The following is a 26,674-nucleotide window of genomic DNA, read 5'->3' on the forward strand; positions in this document are numbered from 1 at the left end:
ATGATATCTAAAATCATAAGAAGAAAAGGAAGTGGGCCAAATGTCCCTAGTTGAGTACAAATTAGAGAAGGGTCACTAACATCTAGCCAATCATTCTCTGACAGGGTACATTGTCCAAGAAAAACGGGAACCAAAGACAGAACATGTTCACATTTATAAGAATTGCCATTTTGTGTTGCCAAACCTGCTATGCTAAGCAACTGTTGATGGGTACAGAAGTGGGGCTTTCCATGGAAGAAGTATTTCTTATATGACGTGGAGTCTCAGAGCAAAATGGAGTCTGTTTGATCATTGCCCATACAGCCTGGCCCACAACAACAGAAGTACCTGGAACCAGAGTTTATTCCCTACCCCACCCACCCCACCTCCACCCAACTTCCCTTTCCCAGGTTACACCAAATTTATTCCATTTGGGGGGGCTGGGGTTGTGGCTCAGTGCTAGAGGGCTTGTCTTGCACGTATGAGGCCCTAGGTTGTACCCTCAGTGCCACATAAAAAAAAATAAACATTCCATTGGAAGGAAGCACCTGATTTTTAAAGAGATAGGCTTGGTCCCCCAGCAGTTTGAGGCAGAATCACTCTAATCATGTGCCCTTCAATGAGGTGATAGGTGAATAGAGGCCCTGGGGTTTTCAGTGTTGGTGTCCACCTGAGGATTTAGGCCACCAGGTAACTTGAAGGCAGCAGCGGGAGAGGCAGGTGAAGTGGCACAGAGTGTTGAAGAGGCCTGGTCCCGGAAGACCTGTGTCCTGGTCCCTAATACCTGCAGTCCCTCATGTTAGTCCTTGCAGTCATATTTAGACACAGGGATGCCTCCAAGCCACCCTGAAGTACCACTGACACCTTGTGAAAAGTCTTTGAACTTCTCTGTAAACTTCCCAGAAGGGCTGGCACAGTAACTAGCATCATGGTAACAAAACCATGCCTGTATTTGCTCTCTAGCCCCCCATTTAGCCCAGGAGAAGGCCTCATTTGTCATTAAATTTAGGTTCATTAATGTTCACGACCACATAAGGGGATAGATAATTTTTCTCACCACTTAACAGATAAGACATTCAAAAAGAAACAGTGGAGACCTACACACAGGGCCACGCAGAGGAGCAGACACATGACCAGTCAGGGTCCCTTTTTTCTCTCATACTATCTCCACAGCCTCTGTCTCAGGATGCAGGCTGAGCCTCTGTTCTAAGTGACAAATGGCTGGAACACACACATGTATGTGCATGCACCAGCACACACACACACACAGTCATATGTGTGCACACACATGCAGGAACCACATACCTGCCCATAAGCTCACACATATGCATACATACACACATTCACAAACACGCATGCACTCAAGGCTTACACATTTATTTGTTGAACTTGAGTCTTTGAACTCTTCTCTCTGGGTGGCCTTGTGCCAGGCCCCGGAAGCCTATTTTCTCCCCCAGGAAATATGACTTTTTCTCTCTAGCAAATTTGTGACCCAGAGCATGAAAGCCAATGCAAACTTTTGCCAGTAGCTGTCAAAATGAAAATGACTGATAACACTGTCATACAGCTTCCTTACCTTCAGGAGAAGCTGTGCTGGATCATCAAGGCTCCCCAGATCTTCATCAGCCCTGGGAGACAGTGCAGAGTCCTAATCATCTTCCCCACAATGCAAGATCATTCATAGCCCTCTGTAAGCCCTGTTCATGGGAGTATCCATCCTGCTTAACATAGTGTCAGGAACATAGCAAACACTGAAGAGACATTTGTGGAAGGCAGGCAGGCAGAACACCTGGGAGAAAAGCCCCAAAATCCAAGTGAGAGAAGAACAACAATGAAACTTTGGTGCCATACATCAAAGAAGTTGAAGTCTAACCAGCAATGTCCCTGGACCAATGGCTACCATGGAAAACAGAGTTTTAAATACTGCACTAACACACATTGCAAGTATAACTGCCCAATATCTCACAATTCCTTCATCAGATGCATGTTTGGGAGGTTTTTATTCTCCTATCTGTGACTTGTGCTCCACACCATGATGTTTAATCTTACTTCAGGCCCAGAACCAACAAAGCCCAGTAATCATGGACTAAAACTGTGAGCTGGAATATATCTTTCCTCCATTAAGTTGATTTTCTCAGGTATTTTGACACAGCAACAGAAAGCTAACACAGTTCCCAACATCAAGATATGATAAATGTTTGAGGTTACTGATATGCCAGTTAACCTGATTGGATGATCATAACATTTGAAAATATGACTGGGTCATTGTATACATGTTTTGAAATATCACACTGTTTCTCACTAATATGTACAACTACTATGATTCAATAAAAAACTAAAATTAGGGCTTGGGTTGTGACTCAGTGGTAAAGCACTCACCACGCACGTGTGAGACCCTGGGTTCAATCCTTAGCACCACATAAAAATAAATAAATAAAATAAAGGTATTGTGTCCAACTACAACTAAAAATAAATAAATAAATAGTCCTAAAATTATATATATCTATGTATATACATATATGCATATAGATATATATCTGCACATATATTGATATATTCATATGTATCCTACGTACATACATATTCCTATTCAAATAACTTGTGTAGTTTCTGTCTCTTCATTAGACTGTTCAAGCTCCCTATTAGTTTAGCAGAACAAGGAGATGCTGAGTACACCAGGAATGCAGCTGCTGGAGTCCCAGGTCTGGTATATAAAGCAGAATGTGGAAAGGGGCATTTGAAGCTGAGAGAAAATCACTATCTTGAGGGCTGATAATAGAGGATTGATAAGGATAATTCAGGTGAACATGAGTTCGCTATCAGCAGAACCCTATTATAGAAAATTTCAGAATAAAATACTTCATGAGCAAAGAAAATGATCCTAAATGGGAGGTATGAGAATCACAGAAACATTTAGCAAAAATAATGATAAATATTGGGCTAAATATAAAAGAATATTGACTGCATGAAACAGTTCTATCTTATGAAATCAACAACAACAACAACAAAAAAAAAAACCATGAAGTCAGAAGGAGAGGTGAGGAATTTTATTAGTGAGCTATTTGTCACCGTGACCAAAATACCTATTAAGAACAACTTAAAGGAGGGAAATTTTATTTGGGATCATTGTTTTGGAGGTTCTGTCATGATTGACTGACTGTAAAACAGAAATATCATGGCAGAAGGGTGCTGGGGAGAATAGCTGCTCAGCTCATGGCAGCCAGGAAACAGAGAGAGAGGGAGAGAAGAAAGGGCGGGTCCCCAGTGATTTACTACCTCAAACTAGGCCCCACCTATCTAGAGTTTTCCACCACTTCCCTATGGTGCATTCAGCTATAGATGGATTAATCCACTGTGGAGTCAGAGTCCTCATGATTCATCCCTTCCCAAAAGTCCTACTCTAAACCATTCTGCACTGGGGACATGAGCCTTTGGGGACATTTCAGATCCAAACATAACAGGAGAGGTTGATCAATGGGTCCTGAGTTACAATTAAGAGCAAGAAGCTCCAGTGTGCTATTGCCCAGTGAATGATATGAATAACAACAATGTACTGTAGGTTTCAAAAAGCCACAAGAAGGATATTGAAGTTTTCACCATGGGGCCTTTGGAAGGGGTTAGGTAGGACCTCTATGATGAAATTAGTGTCCTCATAAGAGGAGACATCAGAGAGTGCTCACACTCTCTGGCAGGTGAGGACATAGAGGGAAAGTAGCTGTCTACAAGCCAGAAAGAGAGTCCTCACCAGACATGGAATTATCTGCACTTTGTTTGCAGGATTGTAACTTTTATAACTGTGAGAAAATATGCTTGGGTTGCTTAAGTCCCAGACTATGGTATGTTGCCCTGGAGCCTGAGCAGACTAAGACAGAGGCAAAGGAAGTGAAGGCCCTCATGTTATCCCAAAGAAAAGACAGGGCCTTTATCCAGGCAGGACGTCTCATACATCACAGAAGTGGCAGTATGTGTTCCAGTTGGTTCATGTGTGAGCTACACTGGCTATTAACAAACATTTTTAATTGCCCCAGAGTAAATAATTGATTAACTTTAGACTTTGATAAATTAAGTTTTCATACTGTAATTTTTAAAGATTTTTTTAAAAGAAGCATTATACTGTCGATACAGATGTTTTATGGGAATTTATATAGATGTCAGTACTCAAAAGCTGCATGCCAGTGGTCTGCAAAATAAAATGTGTTGAAAACCTCTGAGTAAAAAAAAGAAGCATTGTATAAAGTCCTGATTTTTTGAAAGAAGAATTTGCATGGATTTTTAAAAAAGGTAAGAAAAGAAGAAAATGATGAAGCAAAGAGAAAGCACAACCTAAATTGTTATCTGAGAACAAAATATATTTCATATTAAACTTGAATATTTCCCATGAAAATATAAAAGCTGTCAGAATGAAGAACAAATTTGAATCATTGTTAACAAGAGAAAATATCTAAAACATATGGACACAGAGTGTTGTAAATACCAGAAAATAAAAATACACCAAGACAGTGTTAATTAAGAGAAAGAGGGTGCATTAATAACATTAGACAAAATAGATTTAAGGCAGGGAAAGTACTAGAAAGAAACTAATGTCATCATGATAAAAGGTTATCCCAGAAATATGTACTAATTAGGTTAAAAGAACAGACTTCAGACAGCCTAGATGTTCAAATCCCATCTTTACTTGTAGTATTTGATATCTTCAACAAATTCCTTACATGTAAAAAAGGAAAATGATAGTACCTACTTCTTAGGCTGGTTGTCAGGATATAACTGAGTTAATACGTATTGAAGCTTATCAGAACAATGCCTGGTATGTGTACACAGTGAGCATTTCATAAATTAGACCCAGTAAATATTGGCATGGATGTTATGGCTTGAATCTTGAATGTTCCCCAAAGGCCTATGTGCTAAAGTCCTGGTTGTCAGTCTGTGTTGCTATTGGAATTGGTGGAACTTTTTGGAGGTGTGGCCTAGTGGGAGGAAGTTAAGTTACTGGAGTTGGAATGGCCCTGAAGGGGATTGTGGAACCCTGTTCCTTCTTTCTTTTTAATTCCTGGCCTACATCAGGTGAGCACTTCCTCTACCCATGTTACAATCATGATGTGCCTCCTTGCTATAGGTTCAGAATAATGAGAGCAAGTTACCGTGGATTAAAACCTCTGACACCATGAGCCAAAATAAAGCTGTCCTTCTCATAAGCTGATTGACTTAGGTATTTTGTTTCAGTAACTGAAAGCTGATTGACACAGTAAGCATTATAATTAGGGTTTAGTATGTATATATAGCATATACATCATATAAATAGGTCATTAATTATCAAGGCTAATAACAGACAACAAAATATGTGAGGCAAAGGTTGACAGAATATACATGTGAAGAAATACTTGTCAAAATTCTTAATGTGTGTGCATGTGTTTGGATACATTCTTTTAGTGATTTTAAAAAAATCAGTAAGGATTTAAAAGATAGCAATACAAAAAAAAAGACCCTTAATAAATACACTGATATAAAACAGTACATCCAAAAATTCCACTTACACTATTTTCTAAAACTGGCCATATAGTATATACTGGATCTTAAAGTAAATCTCATCAAATTTCATGCAACACATGTTTGAAATGATGTCAAGCATGTTATTCACTGCAATAAAGGTAGAAATAAAAAATAAAGACATAAGCAGAAAATCCTCATATTTGGAAAGTAAGAACATGCTTCTGAATAAATAATTCACAGATGCAAATTAGAAACTATCTTTAACTGAATATTAATTAAAACACTGCATGTTACAACTTACAGAATTCAATTAAGCAGAAAATTTTGAACATTATAGCCATAAAATGTATATACTTGAAGAGAAAAAGAAAAATTAAAAATAATGAACCAAGCCTCCATCTCATGAAACCAGAAAAAGAATGGAAAAATAAACCTGAAGAAGGAAATAATAAAATTCTGAACAGAAATAAATGAAATTTAAAACAAATATAATAGAAATCAACAAAGCCAAAACTTTTTTTGGCAAAAAAAAAAATACTAATAAAATTGAGAAGCTTCCAGTAAGACTGATTAGAGAGAAAGAGAAGAAACAAACCTTTTTCAGTAATGAAACAAACAGAGGTCACTAGACTTGTTGCTGGCATTGAAAAAGATAATTAGAAGGTATTATGAATAAATCCCCTGCCCCTGCCAAAATTTGGAAGAAATAGCTGAGCAATCTATAAATAATAGAAATTTATGTCTCGAAGTTCTGGAGGCTGGAAAGTTCAAGCATGATTTGATGCCATCAAGGGCTGCTCTTTGCTCCACAGTTGGGGCCTTGTTTCTGGGTCCTCTTATGACTGAAGATGCAGATGCTGTGGCCTCATGAGGCAGAGGGGAGAAGGCAGCTCCCCTCAACCTTATCTATAAGAACTAATCCTATTCAGCCCTCATGACTTAATCACTGCCCCACAGGCCCCACCTAAACATTGCTGCAATCCAGATAGGTTTCAACTAAATTTTGGAGACCATCACAAGCCATCTAATGTCTAGAGAACTGTAACTTCCCAGAAATGAGTCAAGAAGAAATAGAAAACCTGAGGTGTCCTATAATACTAAAGAAATCCAATCAGCATCAAAAAAACCTTTCTACAAGGAAAAGTCTGAACTTAGAGGGCTTCACTCTTGAGTTCCTCCAAACCTTAAATTTAGAACTTCAAAATCTGATAATAATTTAAGAAAGAAAAATTGTAGACTAATCTCATAAATGGGCAAAAATACAAAATTTCTAAGAAAAATATTAACAAAATAATGCAGTCTATAGTTGACAGATTAAGGGGAAAGATCACATGAACATGTAAGTAAACACAGAGCTACATTTACAAAATTAAACATCTATTTATGATTACAAAAACATAAGGGAACTTTATTAACATTATGAAGGTTTTAAAATAAAGACTAAAAAGGAAGAAACATTTCAAAAGATATAGAATTATTTACCATACATATATGAGTGTGGATACATGTACATGAGTATGTAAAGAATATTTAACATAAAAGAATATAGAAAATTTTTTTTTAAAAATGTGTTTGAACATATCCCAGGCAAATATAAACCAAGAGAAAACTGTACATCATTTTAGTATCAAGATAATTTTAAGCCCAAAATTTGAAAAATCAGAAATAAGAGAATATAATATTTAAAAAGAAAATTAAAAATTGAGTTAGAGATTTTAATATATTCTTTTTGTAACTGTTAATCAAGCAAGCAAATAATAACCAAAGGCCTGGAAGTTTTGAATAATATGCCTAATAAGCTCAATTAATCAGAGAAAAACATCCATTGCCTTCAAGTACACACAAAATATTCACAAATATGGTTTGTATATAAAACTAGGAAGTAAGGCTCAATATATTCAAAGGATCAACACTATTGAATATGTTCCCCAAATGTACATGTGTTGGAAACTTAATCCTCAAATTCACATGTGAATGGCTTTTGGAGAGGTGAGACCTTTAGGAAGGTGAGGCCATGAGGGTGGATCACAATGTTGCATGAGTGCCTTTATAAGAAGAGGAAGAGAGACCTGAGCTAGCATGTGTGTTGTCTCACATATAGTACCCTGCACCATGTTATGATGCTCCAACAAGGCCCTCGCTGGAGAGCAGCATCATGCTCTTGGACTTCCAGCCTCCAGAACTGGAAACCAAATGAATGTCTGTTCTTTATAAAGAACTTCTCCAGAATTTCTTTGTGGCAACAGGAAACAGACTAAGATACCAGGGTAAACACTTGCTGGGTATGTCCACTGAGCAATCAACTTAAACTGGTGGACTTAGCAAGGCAAATGGCCCTTCTCAATGTTAGTGGGCATTGTCTAATATGATGAAGGCATGAGTAGAGAAAAAGGAGAAAGTTGCCCTATTTGCTTCTTCCCTGCTTGTTTGCACAGGGATATAGAACTCACTTCATCTTCTCCTGCCCTTGGGACTGGAATTATATTATATTCCTGTGTCTCCAGCTTGCAGACAGCAGAACATGGGGCTTCTCGGTCTTCATAAAATTGTATGACCTAATTCCTTATATAAACCTATAGATAGATAGATGATAGACATGGAGATATAGATATGTAGATATATTGTCTGTGTCTCTGGAGAACCCTTAGTAATACAGCCCCCATGGGGAAACAGGATATGATGGTGAGCAGGAACTATGTCTTTCATCTCTATATGACTATTTTGAGTAAATTAAAGAAATTTTTACATTTAAAAGTAATTAGAAAAACATTCAGATAAGTAAACATTCACAAGGTTAAAGGTACTGAAAAGGCCTTCAGGAGAGATTTTCCTTCAGTCTTGTCCCCTGAGATACATAGGTGGCCTCCCTTGAGGTTACATGCCACAAAATGACATTTTGGTCATTGTTTGTGTGTGCAACAGCAGTTCCAAAAGATTCCAGTGGAGCCCCATTGCCTAGCGACATTGCTACCATCATGATGTCCCAGAGCAAGATTTTCTTCATGTATTTGTGGTCTTGCAGAGGTAAACACACCAACTTTGCTGCCAGTCTTTAAAAAGTGTAGAATGTACAGCTTTGAACATAATACTTGATAATCATGAGTGATAGTATTACTGTTCTAAGTATTTGATAACCTAAACCTTTTATCATTATTTTAGAATATACTACTTCTACTTTTAAAAAACGTTACTGAAATCAATATATGCTGAGTTACTCCAGCAACAGGCTCATATGCATCCTGTTTACTCTGTCTTTTTATTTTAAATAATGCACATTACATAAAATTGTACATATTAATGGGGTACTTGTATACATTGCAAGTTTGAACCAGGTTAAACATATTTATCTCCTCAAAAATTTATCATTTCTTGAGGTGAAAACTTCCAAATTTATTTCTTCTGGCTTTTTGAAATGTGCACTACATAATTATCATCCACAGAACTCTACTGAGCAACAATACTTCACACCTTGTGTCTTGATTGCATTCAGAGGTTATGCCTTGGTCTTATGATTGACCTAGAACATCTAGGTTTGTGTAAATGCACCCTAGGATATTCACACAACAAAGATATTACATAACAACACAATTTCCAGAATATATCTCTGGTTACTATATTCTTTAAAAAACAAAGAGCATATAAACATATTTTCCACTCCTTGCTTTTTTCACTTTAAAACTATATCCTGAGCCAGGTTATGGGGATGCATGCCTGTAATCTCAATGACTCAGGAGGCTAAGGTAGGAGGATTGAGTTCAAAACCAGCCTCAGCAATTTGTCAAGGCCCTGAGCAACTTGGCAAGATGTTATCTCAAAACAAAAAAATAAAAAGGGCCGAGGAAGTGGTTCAGTGGTTGAGCACCCCTGGATTCAATTCCTGATACCAATAAAGTAAAATAAAATAAATCCTGAAGATCATACTGATTAATTGCAAACCTCCTTTTTCTTTTTACAATTGCAATCCCCCTGTGTAGAGTATTATTTAATCATATCCTGCTGCTAGAACAGTGGAATGTTTCCAGTCTTGTTATTTCAAATAATGCTGAGGTGAATGTCATTTTGTGCTTGTGCAAATACATATCTTTTGCAGTTAACCACTCTCATTTCTGCTCATGGATCTTCCACTTCCACCAGCAGAACTCAGTGAGCTGAGTGGTCTCTGACCCTGAAACTTGCTTACCTCTGGTTTAGCAGGGGATGCTGGCTGGCTCCCCAGCCAAGACCTTAGCTGGCAGGAGACCCTCATATGTGACTAAATTATGGTGGCCTTTGCTTCCTAGACAGGCAAGGGCTGCAGTGCAGAAATGGCATTCCAAAAGAAAAAAGCTTCCTCTTCTTTCAGGGTTTCAGCTGTTCAGCAAGCAGTTCAAAAGGTTTCCAGGAGAGGGAAACAGAGTCCATGTCTTGATAAGGAAAAACAAGATTCTGGAAGAGAATGTAAGTCCAAGAATACTGCCGTCACCATTTTGGAACAATCCAGTCAACCTCGGGAATATTTCTAGAAATGAAATTGCGTGGTCTTGGATAAGTACAGTTTTAATGTTAATAGAGATTTCCTAAACTGCCCTCCAATTAAATTGTACCAATTCACTTCCAACAGCAACATCTGAGAAATACATATTTGTTTAATGAAGGCGCAGAGGAGGATTGGACAGAGAGGACTGGGCGAGGGAACAAGTTGAATGACTAATTATGAAGCTGTTCTGAGGATGCACTTCTGTCACCTGGTCACGGGAGGGCAATGTTGCCCTACGGAAGCGCAGGGAGTCCCTCCTCGAATAGGCTTGAAGCACTTCAGTGACTTTGGAGGGGAAGGAAAAAAAAAAAAAAACAACAAAAAAACAACTCCTCAACATCTGAGTTAGGGATCATTATCCCCAACTTGGATGCGCTTAATGTACTATTAAAGGGAAGGCAGAAATGGCAGCTTACCGTTTCTTTTGCTTTTGACAGTGGGCCCTTGCCCCTTGGATAAAATCCTTTTTTGGGGAAACCACAGGCGGGTTTCAGGGTCAGAGACCACTCAGCTGGGAGGCCCTGCTGCAATTCTTCCAAAGTTAGGTTTCCAAACGGTTTTAGTTTTAAGCCCATGAATGTCCACACTCCACCTCAGCCCTGGGAAAACCAGAGATGCTGGCTGCTCTGCAGGGGGAGAGGAGGTGGGTCCGGTGGTCTTTGAGTGGCAGCCCCTTCTCCATCAGCCCCTGCCGCACTCCCAAAGCTGGACTAACTCCTCCTCCCTGTCCTGGGAGGTCAGAGGAGCCTGAGTGGGACATCCCAGGGGTGGGGGAAGGGATCAAGCAAGATTTCCCCATCCTCAGGGCTCCCACCTGGCTGACCAATGGAGTGTCTCTGTCCACTGCTGCCTGTCTCTTGACAGCCTGTTCTCCAACACTTCACTCTTCTATGCTCCAGGTATTCCCCCAGGGGGTTCAGACACGCCTGTCAGAGCAAAGCAGGGCACTTCCACAGTGCAACTTAATGGCAGGAGGATTCCATCCTGCATGATTTCTAAAAGATCAAGTGAGAAGGACTGATATCCCCGACCTGTCTTTGTCTGGGATGTTGGAAGTCAACCATTGAGATCAGGGTGAAACTCCTGGAAGGAGACCAAAAGTCAGGCCAGGGCAGCAACACCACACTCTGGAAGCTGAACAATCGGTTTTGAGGCCAGATTTGGAGCAGGATGGCCTCTTGAGCTAGCTCAGCAGCCTGACATTGAAAGAGGCTATGTTGTCCCCTTCTTGGAGTACACCACTTCTGGGATTCCATTGGGGTCTCAGCCTGTCACCTTCAATGCAGCAGCGTAGCTCAGAGTTTCCAGGCAGCTGCAGCAAAGCAGCTAAGGTCTCAGGCTGACACCAACTTCCTTCTTCAGAGTCCAGACAGCTAGGATGGCATGGGGTGGGGTCTGAGCACAGGAGCTCTTGTCTGGCATCAGGAAGTCCTGGCTTGGAATCTCAATTCTCTGACCCTGGGCAAATGACTTGTCCCCTGTTTTCTGCCTGTAAGATGGATGAGAGTTGCCATTTCATTGAAATGGTTTCTGTGCTCAATGAGATAGAAAATGCATAAGTCATAGCCAGGTGCTGGGCCTAGCAGGATGGCATGTGGCCACTATCCACACTCTTCTGACCCTTTTCTGACTTCACAGCCCATAGCTAGAACACTACCCTGCAAAACACTCCTTCTTCCACACAAGGCACACAAGCAAGCATTTTGGTCACACTCCCTGCAGACTTACCCTCTGGGGGCTAGAGATCTCCTTCCAGCAGCCCCATCTACACTTCTTTTCCTGCCCTGCTATGCATACATCTGAAAGCCCCTGGGAACGCAGTGATCAATTTTTATGTTCCATGTGTCCCTCCAGGGCAGTAGTTTGAAGATCCAGCATACAGTGATCTGCACTTATAGGGCCCAATCACCAAGCCAAAACATGCTGGATTGCAGGGGACTCTGGCTCGTTCACTCATCCCCGGATAAGACCCTAGACCCCAGAAAGTTGAGCTTGTCCCCATTTCGTCACCCGGGCTATACTTGTCACTGCTCCCTGAAAATATCCACTGAGGAGCTAAGTACAGGAAACCCCACCTCCTGTTCTCACCAGTCCTGGAGGGAGACATTTGTCTTAACCTACTTTCACAATCTCTTCCTTCCAAAGGGCTCAGAACAAACAGGCTGCTCCCTTTCAGCACATGGCTGGGAATGAGTCCAGCAGGAGATGGGGAGGGGGCAGGCTCTAGCTTCAGTCTGCTTGGCCACCAACTCCCTGTAACATCCTGGGCCACCAGGGTGAACACAGATGAGGGCCTTTTTCAGAGCGAGGTCATGGGCCCATCAGGGTGTAAATCAGCCTCTTCCATTTGTCTTAGCAGAGGGCAGATAATCAAGAACAATTATTCCATTTCCCATTTTAAATCAATGAGCTGAATGGGAAAGCCAATCCCTGGGTAGGGCCCCTTCAGTACCTTTCAGTTGGTGCCCAGGGAAGCAGGGTCAGGAACAGTCTGATTGCACTTGAAGGAGAGAAAAACTCCCCTTTCCACCTCCCTGCTCAGTGTGTCAGACCATAGCCAGCCCCCAACAAAAGCATCTTTGTGAAATGCCTGACCCAGAGAAAATCAATGCAGACCTCTGTATCATTTCATGTGTCCTTTGATGCTGCTGTCCCAGTAGGGGCCAAGGGCTGGAGTTCTTGCCACTGTTATTCATTGTCTCTCCCATCTCCATGGCTTGCTGCAAGAGGGAACGTTCATGCAGTCGGGAGCTGACTGCATGGGGAGGGAGATCCATGAAATGAATAGAAGAGGGAAGAAGTCAGGGGGAAGGAAATGTGGGCCAAGATAGAAGACAAAGAAGGCGTGAGAGTATTGTGGTCAGGGAGTTCATGAGAGAAGCCCTGGGAGACTGGAAAATGGTACTGACTTGCAACTGCCTGTCTGAGGCACACCAGCCAATATTTCTGCTGCAAGAACCACAGTGATAGAAATAGAGTAGAGAATAATGCTCCAGTTAGGGAAGGCCCATCCAGTGATTGACATGATGGGCCCAGCCCTTGGGCAAAGGTCACAACTCTTTTCCCCAGGTAGGATGACCAGAGATGAAATGACTTCCTAAATGATCTGTTCCAGGTCTGCTATGGTTTGAAATGTATTCCCCAAAGAGCTTGTGTTGGAAATGTTATCTCCAATAGAATAGTGTTGAGAGGTGAGTAAGCTATGAGGGCAGAATGAATGGATTATTGCTGTTATCCATGTTATCCATAATGGCAGTGATCTCATTATTGTAGGAGCTGGTTTATTACAAAAGATAATAAACAAAAAGTTCAGGCCCTTTTTAAATCTCTCATCATCCCTTTGTCCTTCTGCCTTCCACCATGGGATGATGCAGCAAGTAGGTCTTCACCAAATGTCTGCACTCTGATATTGGACTTTGTGGCCCCTAAAACTGTAAGCCAGTACGTTTTCTGTTCATGATAAATACCCCATCTCAGGTATCTCGTAATAGCTGCACAAAATTAATTAAGAAAAGGACCATGAACTCTCCCATGTGTTTTGTGAAGCCAAGACTCATCAAAAACAAAACAAACAAAAAAACCCCAAAACAAAACAAAACAAAACAAAAAAAACCCCAAAACATATGAGAAGCATGAGTTGTTTTGAAAAAGTATTAAATTGGAAAACCAGATGTGGCATTAGAATGGCAGTTCTGCACCCCTGCACCTGAGGTCTGAAGGTGAAAATGAACAAGTCATTAGCTCAACCATGTGGGGAAGGCCCTGTCTTCCACCAAGCAGGAAGCCTAGCTGTGGACAGTCTGATGGACCGGGGGGAGTGGGGATCCTGGACCAGCCCCAAGTCCATGTGGCACCATCAGTCATCTGACCCACATCTCAGGTCACCACTGGTGGCACCCTTGGGATCCTATTATTGAACAGCAGAGTCTCTTGAACTTCAGAGCACCTAATAAGTATCACTCTGGGGTAGTGGATACACTGTGACTGCCAAGGTCCCATGTGCAAGGTTTTGACTAATAGTTTTGAGATGGGGCTCAGAATTCTGCATTTTAACCCATATCCCAGGTAATTTTGATGTAGGGGTTGTGGAAACCAGCCTTGGAGAAAACTCAAGTTTCAGCTTAGCATCAAAGAGGACCTGGCTCCTTCCCTGGTATTCAGCAGCATCTCAGCTCAAACACAACATTATAACCACTTCAGGGAAGGTTTGGTCCTTTAGTTATTTTCTAGGGTTTCTGTACCCCCAAAGTTGCACCAGAATAGAAATGGAAGGCTTGGGAGGAGAGAATATGGAGCCACACACTGATAACTCAGGAGAGTTGAAGGATGGCTGGAGCCATGGTGATGTGCAGAGACCATAAGGATCACTGGCCAGAGTGAGGATGGAGCCTGTATAATGAGCAATGTGCAGGTGGAGGGAGGCTTATAGAGTGACATGGTGAGCCACTCAGAAATGGAGAAAAGAGGGACACAGGGTTGCTAGAGCTGTGACCTCATTCAAATGCAACACAGTGAACTGCATTGATAAGAATGGTTGCCAACAACATGGGTGCCCCTAGATGGGGAACAATCCAGGAGCCCTTGATGGCAAATTGTCTAGGGTGATTCACTGTGCTACTTTCTGACCTAGACCTCGGCACACATCTCACTAAAACTAAATTGCACCAAATCAATGCCCAAGTCTTTGAAATGAGCTGAGGGTGAATGATCAAGATCCTCATATCTGGATTTTCAAAGGGTTGAAGGTGCATTTTGAGCCACTGTCACATACATCACAAATGGCACTGTCTTGTAATGACAAAGGCATTCACACTTTTAGGACATGTATGTAACATATGCTTAAACCGTTTGGCTTCTATTTGAATTGGTTTTAGGCCAGCACAGCTGAAGCACATCTTAGAATATTAAATACTTTAAATGTCCACTTTGTGGTAAGTACCACTCTCAACTGGAATAGTTTCTTAATTTTTCCTCATGGTAAATCATCTATCAACCTACCATCCCTAGCTAATCATAGTGCTGTATTTGAAGCTAATTATTCAAATCCCAGGTGCACCAGGTAAATACAGTGGGGAACTTAAAAGGCTACATATGCAAATATTCACAGGACAGCCCTATTTTGTTTGGCAAATATGTTACAGGTGTCAGCTATGGGGCAGGGGGAGGAGGGGAAGAGTATGCTTTGAAGGAAAATCTCTTTAGCCCTGAATTCCCTATTGGGATCCCTTTACAAGTTACCCATACACTCCAAATTAAACATAGCATCTCAAGCTTTGACACATCTGTTAGCACTCTTTTCAGAATACAAATTTATATAGTATGAGGTTCTGTAACCATGTGAATTTTTTCTACTCTAAAGCTAAAAGAATCATGTAGCAAGGACATCACATAGTGCATTTCAAGCTTTTAGGTAGTGGAACCCTTTTTGCAAATTAACTCTAATAAGAAAGTTTAAGTATTTTAGGGGTGAGGGTAGTGTAGCTCAGTGTTAGAGCACCTACCTAACATGCATGATTCTGAGTTCCATCCCCTAACAGTTTCAAAAGAAAAGAAAAAGAAAAAAAGGGAAGTATTTTATTTGTATAACTTATGTTCCTGAATCTAAATTTATAGCACTCAGTGAAAATATTAATGATTATTCAGTGAACATAAAAATTGAGACTGGAGTTAAAGCTGACACTTTTAAAAAATGTCTCAACTCTCTAATTATTAACATACATGGTTTTACTTGCATGTCTCAGAAAACATTCTGATTCACAGAAATAAGGAGATACAAACAGCAAGTGTTTCACAGTTCACCATGCTACCCTTGGATACCACTTATTAAAGATCTTATAAGCTTTATTTGGGGTCCTTGCAGAAACAAGATCACCTGGAAGAAAAATTAAACTGCTAGTTATCTTTTATGATTTGTATTCAACACCAGCCTGCATTTTAAAATTTACATTTAAAAGTAAACTTTGCATACAGTATATATGAAATGAGCTTTCTGGGACTGAGGTCTAATCTATTCCAAACCAACTCTCTACAGTTATAAACTGAACAAAATATACTTCATAACTATTGGTGGTATTATTAAATAGAAGTAAAAATAGACACTGGAGGGGAGTTGATGCTTGGAAGAAGGAAAATCTTTGGGTGTGTTTCCAGATTTAGGTTGCTTTTTGACTGAAGGCAAATCTCATTCTGCCAAACAAGATGGCTAAGCTTGAATAGAAAATCTTCAGTCTTTCTGGCTTAACCCACATTTTGCTGGCTTAAAAACTAACAACAAAACAAACAGCCAAAAATAAACAGGACCAAGTTTGGAGGGACTAGAGCAGATATAAAGTGATAGAGGACCTCAGAAAAGAGAACCATTAGGGGGGATCCAAAAGTTCTGTGTACAACTCTTCCAAGGCCAAATCCTAGCAGCTTAAGACTAAAAGTACTTGAAAACTTTCTGCTGCTATCCCTAGCAGAGTGTATAAGGACAAAGTGGTCAGTGCTTAATTCTGGCCATGTTAACTGACTTCCTTAAAGAAAAATGTGCATGTTTCAAAGGAATATAACAGAATCCAGAGTCTCTAAAATTCATCTAAATTCTAAATATAGCCCCAAACTACTAGGTATGCACTCAAGAGAAGAACCAATAAACATATTGAACCTAAAAATGACCAAATGTTGGAATTATCAGGCAATAATTTTAAAAGAGCTAGCCTGTGCTGAAAGATGTAAAGGAAAATAAGTTTATAATAAATGAACAAGTAGGAAATCTCAGCAGAGAACTATTAAAAAAAAGAAGAACCAATAAGAAATCCTAGAGTAGAAATAGAACAATGTTTGAAATAACAAATTTACTAGATGTGCTTAAAATCAAATTGTAGGGCTAGAGATATAGTTCAGTTGGTGGAGAGCTTGCCCTGCATGCACAAGGCCCTGGGTTCAATCCCCAGCACCATTAAAAAAAGGACTAAATTGTAGATAATAGTCAGTGAGCCTAAAGAAATATTAATAAAAATTACCCAATCTGCAGAACAGAGAGAAAACAGTTAAATTGAAAGTGCCTCAAGTACTTGAGCCAATATCAAAAGGTTTAACAAACATAAAACAGGAATATAAGGAGAGGACAGAAAGAATGGGACACAAATTTGAATTTAAAAAGTCCAAATATTTCCTAAATTTTATGTAAGACACACTTATTTACAGATTACAGTTCAGTGAACCTCAAGCAGACCCGCCCCCCTCCTTCCAAACACACAAACCACATTTATAGATGTGGAGCAACACTGCTAGTATATAACAGGGGAAAAAAATCTAGTTGTTATAAAACTCAACATAACACCCAACACAACAAGCAATTTCACTCTTAGTACTGTATTTCGCATCATAATCATTACCACTGCATTAACATGTATTTATAAGTATTCTTTGTATCCTAATCTTGCGCCAAAAATTGTGAATAATAAATCATTTTAAAGTAATTCTAGCACAATTTTTTTGAAAGCTTCACATAATGGTCACATTTCACTTTTTTGGAAAAAAAAGTGATAATTACATGGTATAATATATTTATCCAAGATATATGATGGGGAGGTGCAGAAAAGATTTATATAAATCTTACCCAAGAGAACAGATAAACCCATTGTGTTTCTACACTAGAACATGACTAAGTGATAAAAATTATAACTATTTATACAAGTAAAACATGAATATCAAAAACATTATCATTCAAAGCATCCAAATGCAAAAGAGTACATGCCACTTTTTCCTCTATATGAAAATCTAAAGCAGGCTAAATTAATCTACAGTAAAAAAATTCAGTCAATTGTCCTGACACCGGAAATGGAGAATCAGCTTCAAAAGGGTATGAAGGAATTTGCTGAGGCCACAGTAATACTGTGCATCTCAATTTGCATTATGTAAATATGCACTGCTAACATTCACTGAATGGTATATGTGAAGATGTGTTCATTTTACTCTGAAGTATGTTTTACTAAAACATATTAAATAAAAACATTAAACCCTAATATAATGATATGTACACTGAAGTGTTCAGGAGCAAACTGTAAGTTACCTTGAAATGCATAAAAAATGAGATGAATAGGGTTGGGGATATAGCTCAGTTGGTAGAGTGCTTGCCTCACATGCACAAGATCCTGAGTTCAATCCCAAGCACCCTCCCCAAAAAATATGAGATTAATAGATATGAACAGCTGGAAGTTTATTGAACATCTTTCTAGTAGGTTTCAATTTTTGCACAATAAAATGTTGGGTAAAGAAGAATGTTAAATAATTCTTGAAGGCCCACTGTGAAACAGGAGGACCAGTTTGAAAATATAAGAGTTAAGAGACCGAAGAGCTTTGAGCAACTAGCAACGCAAGCAATGGCCTTTACCCATCTTTAATATGAGGCAGCTGGACTAGCACTAAGATGTCTTCTAAATATATGAACACAATATACCTAAGATCCTTTCTATATATGAGTATTGTCTAAAGCATCAAGATATTGACATTAATGAAAAGTCAACAGGCTATAAATAGATTCTCTGTACATTTCAGTTATGGTAGACATATTACTGTGGCAGCATTCATTGGCTTAACTAAGGGGCAGGAGAGGTTCCCACCATCTCGTTTCTGTCCCTCTTGTGGTACCTTCTTCATCTGGGTCCTTCCATCTCACTCATGTTTTTATATTTTTGCATGATCACCATACCTTGTCCTTTCCTCCTTAAGGAAAGTAAATGCCATCCCTCTATTGAGAAACTCGTTTCCCTTCTCTTTGCCCTAACTTCTGCTCATTCTTAAGTCTTAGCTTCCATTGGTCCACAGACTAGACTTTGTCCACTTTCTACCTCATTCCCAATTAGAGTACATGTAAAGTGATCGACATTATTTATTTGGCAATATGGAATGTCCTTATGATATACTTCAACTTAAGATTTTTTTATTTAACCTTATGTTGGTGCAAAAACAATACTCATTAAGTAGAAATCATCATTCAAAATTTGTATTTGGATCTTTTTTCAGGCTAGTAATATGTAGTCCAATTCCCTCTCTTGATGCTGGCCATTGGCAGTGACTGCAGCTTCTGGACTGCCTTGTAATCACAACAGGCAAGAACTGATAGCCTATATTATGCTGTGTTGCTAAACTGGGTCGTGCAGTAGTTTGGATGTATTAATGCATTTTGAAGTTAAGACATTTTCAATTTATGATGGGTTTATTGGCATATAACCTCACTGTAAGTCAGGGAGCATTCACAATTTTGTGACTATGCTTCTCATGAGACAAGAAGCTCCACAAAGGCAGGGACTGGCCTGCTCACTCTTCCCCAGCAAGTGACCTGCAGATGATAGTAACAGCTCACATTCACTGAGTGTGCTAGATGTCAGGCACTCTTCTGAGTGCTTTTACAGATTCATGCATTTCAACTCCCATTAGTCTCTCAAATATTTGTTGAAGCCTTTGATTTTGTTCTAGAAATAACAATTACTCAAAAAATATTTGTCAATATTGAATGCCAGGCACTGCATGCAATAAACAGAACAGAGTAAATCAGAGTTCTCTGCCTTCTTCACCAAGCTCAGTCTGATGGGCCTTACACCCAAATAAAGAGAAAGTCATGTCAAGTAACAAATCCCAATACAAAGAGAATATTCGAGGTATGTGGTAAAATACTCCATGTTCTTAAAATTTGCACACAATTTACCTTTTGTTTAAAAAGTAACTTGGAAATCCATTCATTATCTTATCACTTAACAAGGAGTTGCTCATTGCCTAGTTAACTGGGCACTGTGCTGGGCCTCTCAGATGCAAGACAAATAAGGATGACACAAAGCACACAGTTTAGTGGGAGGTTACACAAAGAACTAACAATAACTTGTGACGTGTGTTAGGGCAAACATCATCAGTCCAAGGCAGTTGTTATAAAGAATTAAGTTCCAGTCTGTCTTTCCTAACAAGACAAAACATACCTACCCAATCTGGATTCTCATTACTCCCAACATGAAATTCCTTCCCCAGGTTGAGTTTCATATCATGCATGGTCCCCTAGTTTTCTCATATGTGAAATAGAATGCCCATATTAAAAGATTTTAAGGGGTAAGCAATGAATATTCACAAGCAATGGATACTACAGAGTACTAGTCATTATTATTATTAGACCAAATGTGGCCAAGACCCTTGTTGCCCCAGCCTTTAACTTCTGAACATGTTGTTTCTGTTCCCAGAATGGCTTCTCCTAACTATACTAGTGCTTCCTTGTGGCACTCACAAAATTCAATCTGGACTTACAGTCACACAAAAACTATGCAGAAATTTAAGTGGAATCATTGTAGAATCTTCTGTTATCTGATAATGAACATGCTACATAAATATCTTATACAACTTCCAACTATCTCCTAAGAGTCAAACATACAACAGAACCTTGTAGGGTTAAAAGTGTAATTTTATTTAGATGTTACTTGTACATAATCTATAGTAAGATATACAAACAGATAAAAATTGTTTGACAGGATCTTTTTAATACCACTTTAAATTCAATTTACAACAGCATTGGTAATACTGCAAGATGACAGATACTCTGCTTCATAAAACAAAAATTACTTGCTACTCTGGCTGATACATTCCCACTAGTCTGTAATGGATTAAAATGTATCATGTATTTTAGTTGCAAATCATTACAAAACTTTTACAACCTAGCCACTTGGTGCTCATAAAAGATTTCGATGTGCTAAAAATTTACTGAAATGAAAACATTAATTTTCTAATAGGATCCCATGTAAAGAAAATCGTAAGTGTACCAAATCATATGGTTTGGGGCTAACAATGCAGAAAAACTTTTGCCTGCTGTTCAGTCACATCATGCTTGTGCATGTGGATTCGGGCATCTTTCCATCTGTCTGCCTGAGTCTGTGCCATGAGGAAAATGCATATGAGATATTCAACTTAACACACATGGAGCAATACAACTGGGGAGAATTTAAAATAATCTTAAAATTATAACTATAATTTAAAATGTAAAATTTATAGAAATAAAATATACTGTTAAATGATTTTCTCCATTTGTTTTGGTAAATACTTTTTAAAAATTGAAACGGAAAATTCAAACTCTTCACTTTGTTCTTTGTAGGGAATACCATATTAGAAGATTTAAATTTAGACCAAACCAGATTTGTTGAAGATACTCTAAAATAATCTAGACTGGATTTTAGTCATTTTCCATTCTCTTATAGGTAATAGAACACAAGAGGGCAAAAGCTTTCTCACTAGTCATAAAAACAAATTAAAAATAACTTTTTTATTTAAACTACAGGAAGACAATTAGTAATTAATAGGCTCATGAATATTTATGAATAAAGTGCCACTAATTTTATTGTAGTAGGATATAAATAGAAGAAATTCGGAAATGAATAGTAGCTGACAGTGCTCCCTCCATCCAGAGAAGTGAATGGCCAGAAAACAAAGAAGCAATGCTAAATCCAGGTTTCTGATTATACAGAATACTTCTAACCCAACAGTAACAATGAAGGCAAACTATTACAATAAACACAAAATAAGACTAAAACTGGTAAAAGTACCAAGAGTAATGCCAACACAGTAGGTCTCTGCATTGGAAAAAAGAGAAATTTAGAAATTCACTAATAGTTACTAATATTAAAAAAAAATCATAGTGACAGCCAAGTAGGGCCTGCTCAGAAGGCACACCCCAAGGACTTGAATGCACAGCCAAAGGAGAGCCTTGGAAAGTGGGTATAGACACGAGACTTTGCAGTTTTAAAATCTGTGTGACCAAAACCCAGTGTGCAGGCAGGCATCATACAACAGCTGCCCTAAGTTAAGAGGTATCCACACAGAGACACAGGGTGATGTGGGCAGCTGGCTGATTTCCCCAGAATTTATGAACAAAAATCATTTGTTACAACATTCTCCCATCAACTCACACATATCAGCCACAGCTCAAGATTCTTTCCTTTGTTGGAGCTGAGAGTTCCCAGCACCTGCAACCTATTGGAAGTACTGCAGATAGGCACAACTCCACAGCAAGTGAAGGACCTTAGCATATTTTTCCTATCTACAACCCAAGCCTGGGACAATTATTTATTCTTAACAAGCATTTGTCCTTATCTAGAATTACAAAGTAGAAGCTGTCATTCTTGAGTCTCCCTGGTAGTATGCCTGAGCCAGGTCTATGGGACCACCATGTGGAAAGGGGAATAGGGTGAGTGGAGGTGAAAGCAAGGTGCTTTGCCACCACTAGGAATCAAATCAAGGTAATCTTGTGAGGTATATTTTTTAAAATTTAATGTGCTAACAACAATATGAAAGAAGAGAACTGTGTGATTCTAGGACAGGGCAAAGGCCCTGCATGGGGCTAACCCCCAATCTTCCACAGCACCGTGAGAAGTAAATAGCTGTCACTATTTTTCACTTAAATGTAAGCTTTTAAAATTCTGACCAAATGGAATGGGTTGCCTTTGCACACAGGGCCACATGTGGTAGCTCTGTCTAGCTGGGGGCTATACTCCTAGATGGCTCACAGCTGTTCTGGCTGCCTGGTGCCCAAGCCATCAGGGCTAGCCAATATTTTAAGTGTGAACCCAATGGTCCCTGAAAGGGAAAAGGACCTTGTGTTCATTTGCATTACTACTGAGCCACTGAAACTTCATACAAAAATCACCAACAAGCATTTATTAAGTGAATATCCACAGGAAACCTGCCCGAAAAGGGCCCTTCCAATTTCACATTTGACAAGTGCATGAAAAGGCAATGAAATTATTCAGTAGAACATTTGAATTCACTCAGTAGCTACCAAATCAAGAAACTGAATGCAGAAACATTTGATTCTCCTGTTGTTAGACCTTTCCCTCTGCAACCAACTTCTTCTGAAACACATAGTAAAAATGAAAATAAAAAGGCAAAACAGTGTCACCTACTGATTGGAAGACATCACTCTTGACATAGTCATTAATCTTGCAGCTCACAGACACTCAGCAAGTCTACAGAATCTTAATGATCAATAAGGGTAAAGTAAATACTTTCATGGCCAAGAGGGAAACAAGATGCTGTTTTCAGAACAATGCAATAGTTACAGTATATCTCCTTGTGTGCAGCATGATGTGCTATATTTAGTGTCACGTATTACACAATAAATACTGAAAAAAACAGAAATTTTGGATGTGCAGAAGCAATATCACATTATTAATTCAAAAGGTGCTAAGCTACAGGATTATAATACCACAATTTGGGTGCTGAAACCATCTGAAATCCCCAGTGAACTTCCACACACACTGTACTTGTGGTTCACCTGCCACTGTCCCTGTATGGCCTTAGTCAGACCAGTTGTTCTCATCAAACTCAGAGTCGTCATCGGAGTCTCTGTACTCTACAGCAATGAGTCTGGACAGGATTGTGGCCACGTCGTTTCCAACAGGCTCCTGCTTGGCCTCTTGCTCACGTTGCTCCTGCAACTTTTTCAGCTGAATTCCTAGAGACACGACATAGGGGTGAGAATTAAAATGTTCTGATTCCTCCAAAAGGAAAGAAAACTGAACAGGGCTACTGGACTTGGTTTTTCTAAGTTTAAGGACAAAAGGTTTTAGAAATTTGAGGGGAGAAAAGAGTGTGCGAAGTCCATTTTAAGATTAGTTGTGACTAAGGTGCACATGAACACCTCAATGGAAAGTTCTAGAGCTTCACTGTTTCATATGCCTGCCTCTAGTCTCTTCTCAATTCTTTATCATGATATGCATACCTGACAACTACAAAAATACTCCTAATATTAAAAAAATCAAACAAGCATCCTTTGACTCCAAAAAATCATTTAATGTGTAGAGCTATCGTTTGAAGGCAACAAGGTTGAAGTTTGCTAGAGACCTAAAGAAATCTCTCTATAATGAAGGCTGTGTATGTGGGGTGCTCCACTTACCCATCCTGATGGTAGCAAGGAGGTCACTTCAAGCATCACTTATTGGGGGCTGTGCAGGCTCAGGACGCTTTGCCTCAGCTACAGAGGGCCATGCATTGGGGAGGATGAAAGAGAAGAGCCGGGGCCAGGAGGGCCTGGTGGGGGAGGTGGTGGACCTGGAGGCGGTGGTGCTGTGATGAGGAGCCCAGCTGAGGGTGGATGAGGAGGAGCTGCATATGTGGAACCAGCTGATGCAGGAAAGGGGGGCTGCATGGGGATCTGGAGAGGGCTGACAAAAGCAGTTTGTGCTGAAGGAATCATGGGTGGAGGTGGAGGAGGAGGTGGTCCTGAAGGGTTGTAATACTCAATTATCTGTGCCAGGAGCATCCTAATAAAGAGATGTAACAGAGTCACCAATGTAACAATAAAGGGCCATGTCCCCGAGTTCTAGTATGCCTAATCAAACAAGTTCCCCCAGACACAATGCCCCCTACCAGCCAGACTTCAGTCACTGCAGAAAGCACATGCCCACTCTGTGGTTCTGTCATTTTACAGTCCTACATTATTCATTATGATGAATGCAAGACTTATTGAAACACACACACACACACACACACACACACACACACACAATCATTGAAGAGGAAAGCACCTTCTGTGAATACTAAAATAATGTAGTTGCTGCAGAAGAGCAATGGCATCCTTCATCCTGGGCATCTCAAAGGGCTTAGAAACTTGTCTCCTGAGGGCTGCATGGCCAACCAGATGAGGAAAATACTATATTCTCTAGCCCAGTTCCATGGAAGCCCTGGGACCACAGCACCCAGTAGCGTGTCAAAGGCTTTGAAAAGTTCTAAGCCAAGAAATCAGCTGATTTCTGCTCAGTCAAGGGTTTTCCCAGTCAACTGGACCACAAGCCCTCTCTGTGCCTGAAAGCAGCACTCTGGGATTCCTGGTTTCACCAGGGCACAAAAAGAATAGCCAAGTCTGTATGGTCTCCCCTTTGAGGGCTGAGAATGTACATTTAGAAAGTGACACCAGTGCTCTGCGTAAAGAACACACATTACAGAAGCATATGTTCAACTTCTCTGGGTACTGACTCTGAGAGTTAAGACAAAAACAGAGCTAAAGAAGCCCTATTAAAGTCAAAGAGGGAGCTTGATTTGATGAATTTGAGAATTTGAACAGTTTCACAAAACAGCATGTCATCCTTTATCAATGCCTGATTTAAAGATCCTTTCAAACACATGTAAGTATGTATGCAAAGAGAACACATATACAGGAACACAGCTCTCAACCTGGAATTTAGCTGTAATAAGGTAGGGTCAGTAGCACACCTAGTTTATTTAACATAGAGTAGGACACCACTGAAGTGTCTACATCCAATTAGTCTTGACTATATTCTGGTATCTAAAATATTGAGGTTAAAATTCTTCCACAATACATTAAGATTCAAATGCAAAAACAAGTAGCATCTAAAGTACAAGGAATACTGATTTACCCATAATCTGCTGGAGCCATTGATGCAGAGGCCTGGGACCCCTCTGGGTTCTGGGGTGGTGGTGGTGGTGGCAGCTGCTGTAGTCTGTATAGGGCCATGTGCCTCACCGAGGCAGAGGGGGCCTGGTACTCATGTTCAGGGGCCTGGTTTGCAGCCCCATGTTGTGGTGCATCACCGGCAGTGTAGGAAGGGGTGACCGACTGGGGATGCAGAGAATGGTTGGGTGTAGCTGGATAAGAATAATCTGTAACTTCTGATGCATGGGATCTGACATTGGAGAAAAAGGAATGAAAGAAATTTAAATTGTTTAAAAAATTTCCCTTATCAGGCAGAAGCATATATATGAATAACAACATTGCCACGGCACAGAAATAAGCAATTTATTTCTTTAGCTATCAAGTAGGTCTAGTCCCATGACAGCTTCCAAGCAACAACATAATTACTATCTTAGCGGCAAGCCCCAGTGTTACATGGATTCAGAATGATTCACAGCTTTGAAGTAAGTAAGACAGACCAGCAAGCAGGAACCAGCAGAGCCTCATTTTCACAGTATTTCATGTACTTCTTTTCTAAGAGATAAGACTACAAGATGAATCTCATTTCATTTAGAAACAGCATCTCAGACAGGATTTCGGTGGCAATGAAACTGACAGTATATAATTAGAAAATACAAAATGGGATTTAAAGATGGCGGCGAAGGGAGTGCATCACCCCAGTGCGCCGCATCACTGAGCCAGTGAAAGAAGATATGAAATGGCTGAAGGATATCTTGTTGGGAATTTCCAGTGAAATTGAGGCGCTACAGAATCTAATAGACAGGTTTCCATCGTGCGAGGTTCGGCAGTGGGAGCTCCATTTCTCCGCACGGAGGGTCGCATAGCCTGATTGCTCCGCGGCGGGTTGTCTGTGGCGCGCGCTGGGGATCGGCAGGGAGCCGGAGCGGGAGAACAGCGAGGAGAGGGAGAACAGCGATACGGATTCGGAGGGCCCCTGCCAGTGATACATCGGCAGCGCTTGGTGCGGAGTTCCGGCTTGAGACAGAGGAGAGAAGCGGCGGTTCCAGTCACCGGTCTGACCGCGGAGGACGGCGGCCTCCATCTTGGAGAGATGATGTAATCATCCCATTCTTCTGCTGATCTCAGCTCATTCAGCTACGGAACAGGTGAATTCAGGCTGGTATTTGCCTTCGTCTAGCAGACAGATTTCTTGCTCAGGATCGGGACTAGGGATCCTGTGGAGAATACTCTTGAAGGCTCGTGCCTGGCAAGGCGTGCGCCGGGCACTGAGCAGCGGGACTTGGGTT

General features: G+C 40.2%; 1 protein-coding gene across 1 annotated transcript; it reads right to left on the reverse strand.

Annotated features, from left to right (window-relative positions):
- Positions 1–23,896: 23,896 nt before the first annotated feature.
- LOC144364750 (actin-binding protein WASF3-like) lies at positions 23,897–25,741 on the reverse strand. The gene is made up of 2 exons (XM_078015580.1): positions 25,372–25,741; positions 23,897–24,258 (listed from the first exon to the last, which is right to left on the reverse strand). The coding sequence occupies exons 1-2, from the start codon at positions 25,725–25,727 to the stop codon at positions 23,970–23,972; spliced, it is 645 nt and encodes a 214-aa protein (XP_077871706.1). The 5' UTR covers positions 25,728–25,741; the 3' UTR covers positions 23,897–23,969.
- Positions 25,742–26,674: the final 933 nt, after the last annotated feature.

Source organism: Ictidomys tridecemlineatus, chromosome 6 (genome assembly GCF_052094955.1).
Source record: "Ictidomys tridecemlineatus isolate mIctTri1 chromosome 6, mIctTri1.hap1, whole genome shotgun sequence".
Classification (NCBI taxonomy): Eukaryota; Metazoa; Chordata; class Mammalia; order Rodentia; family Sciuridae; genus Ictidomys; species Ictidomys tridecemlineatus.

Coding starts and splice junctions, on each gene's coding strand:
- LOC144364750 (XM_078015580.1), bottom strand. CDS start 25,727: ATGTTGTTATTCATATATATGCTTCTGCCTGATAAGGGAAATTTTTTA. Junction 24,259..25,371: donor ATGGCTCCAGCAGATTATGG/GTAAATCAGTAT, acceptor TCTCTTTATTAG/GATGCTCCTGGCACAGATAA.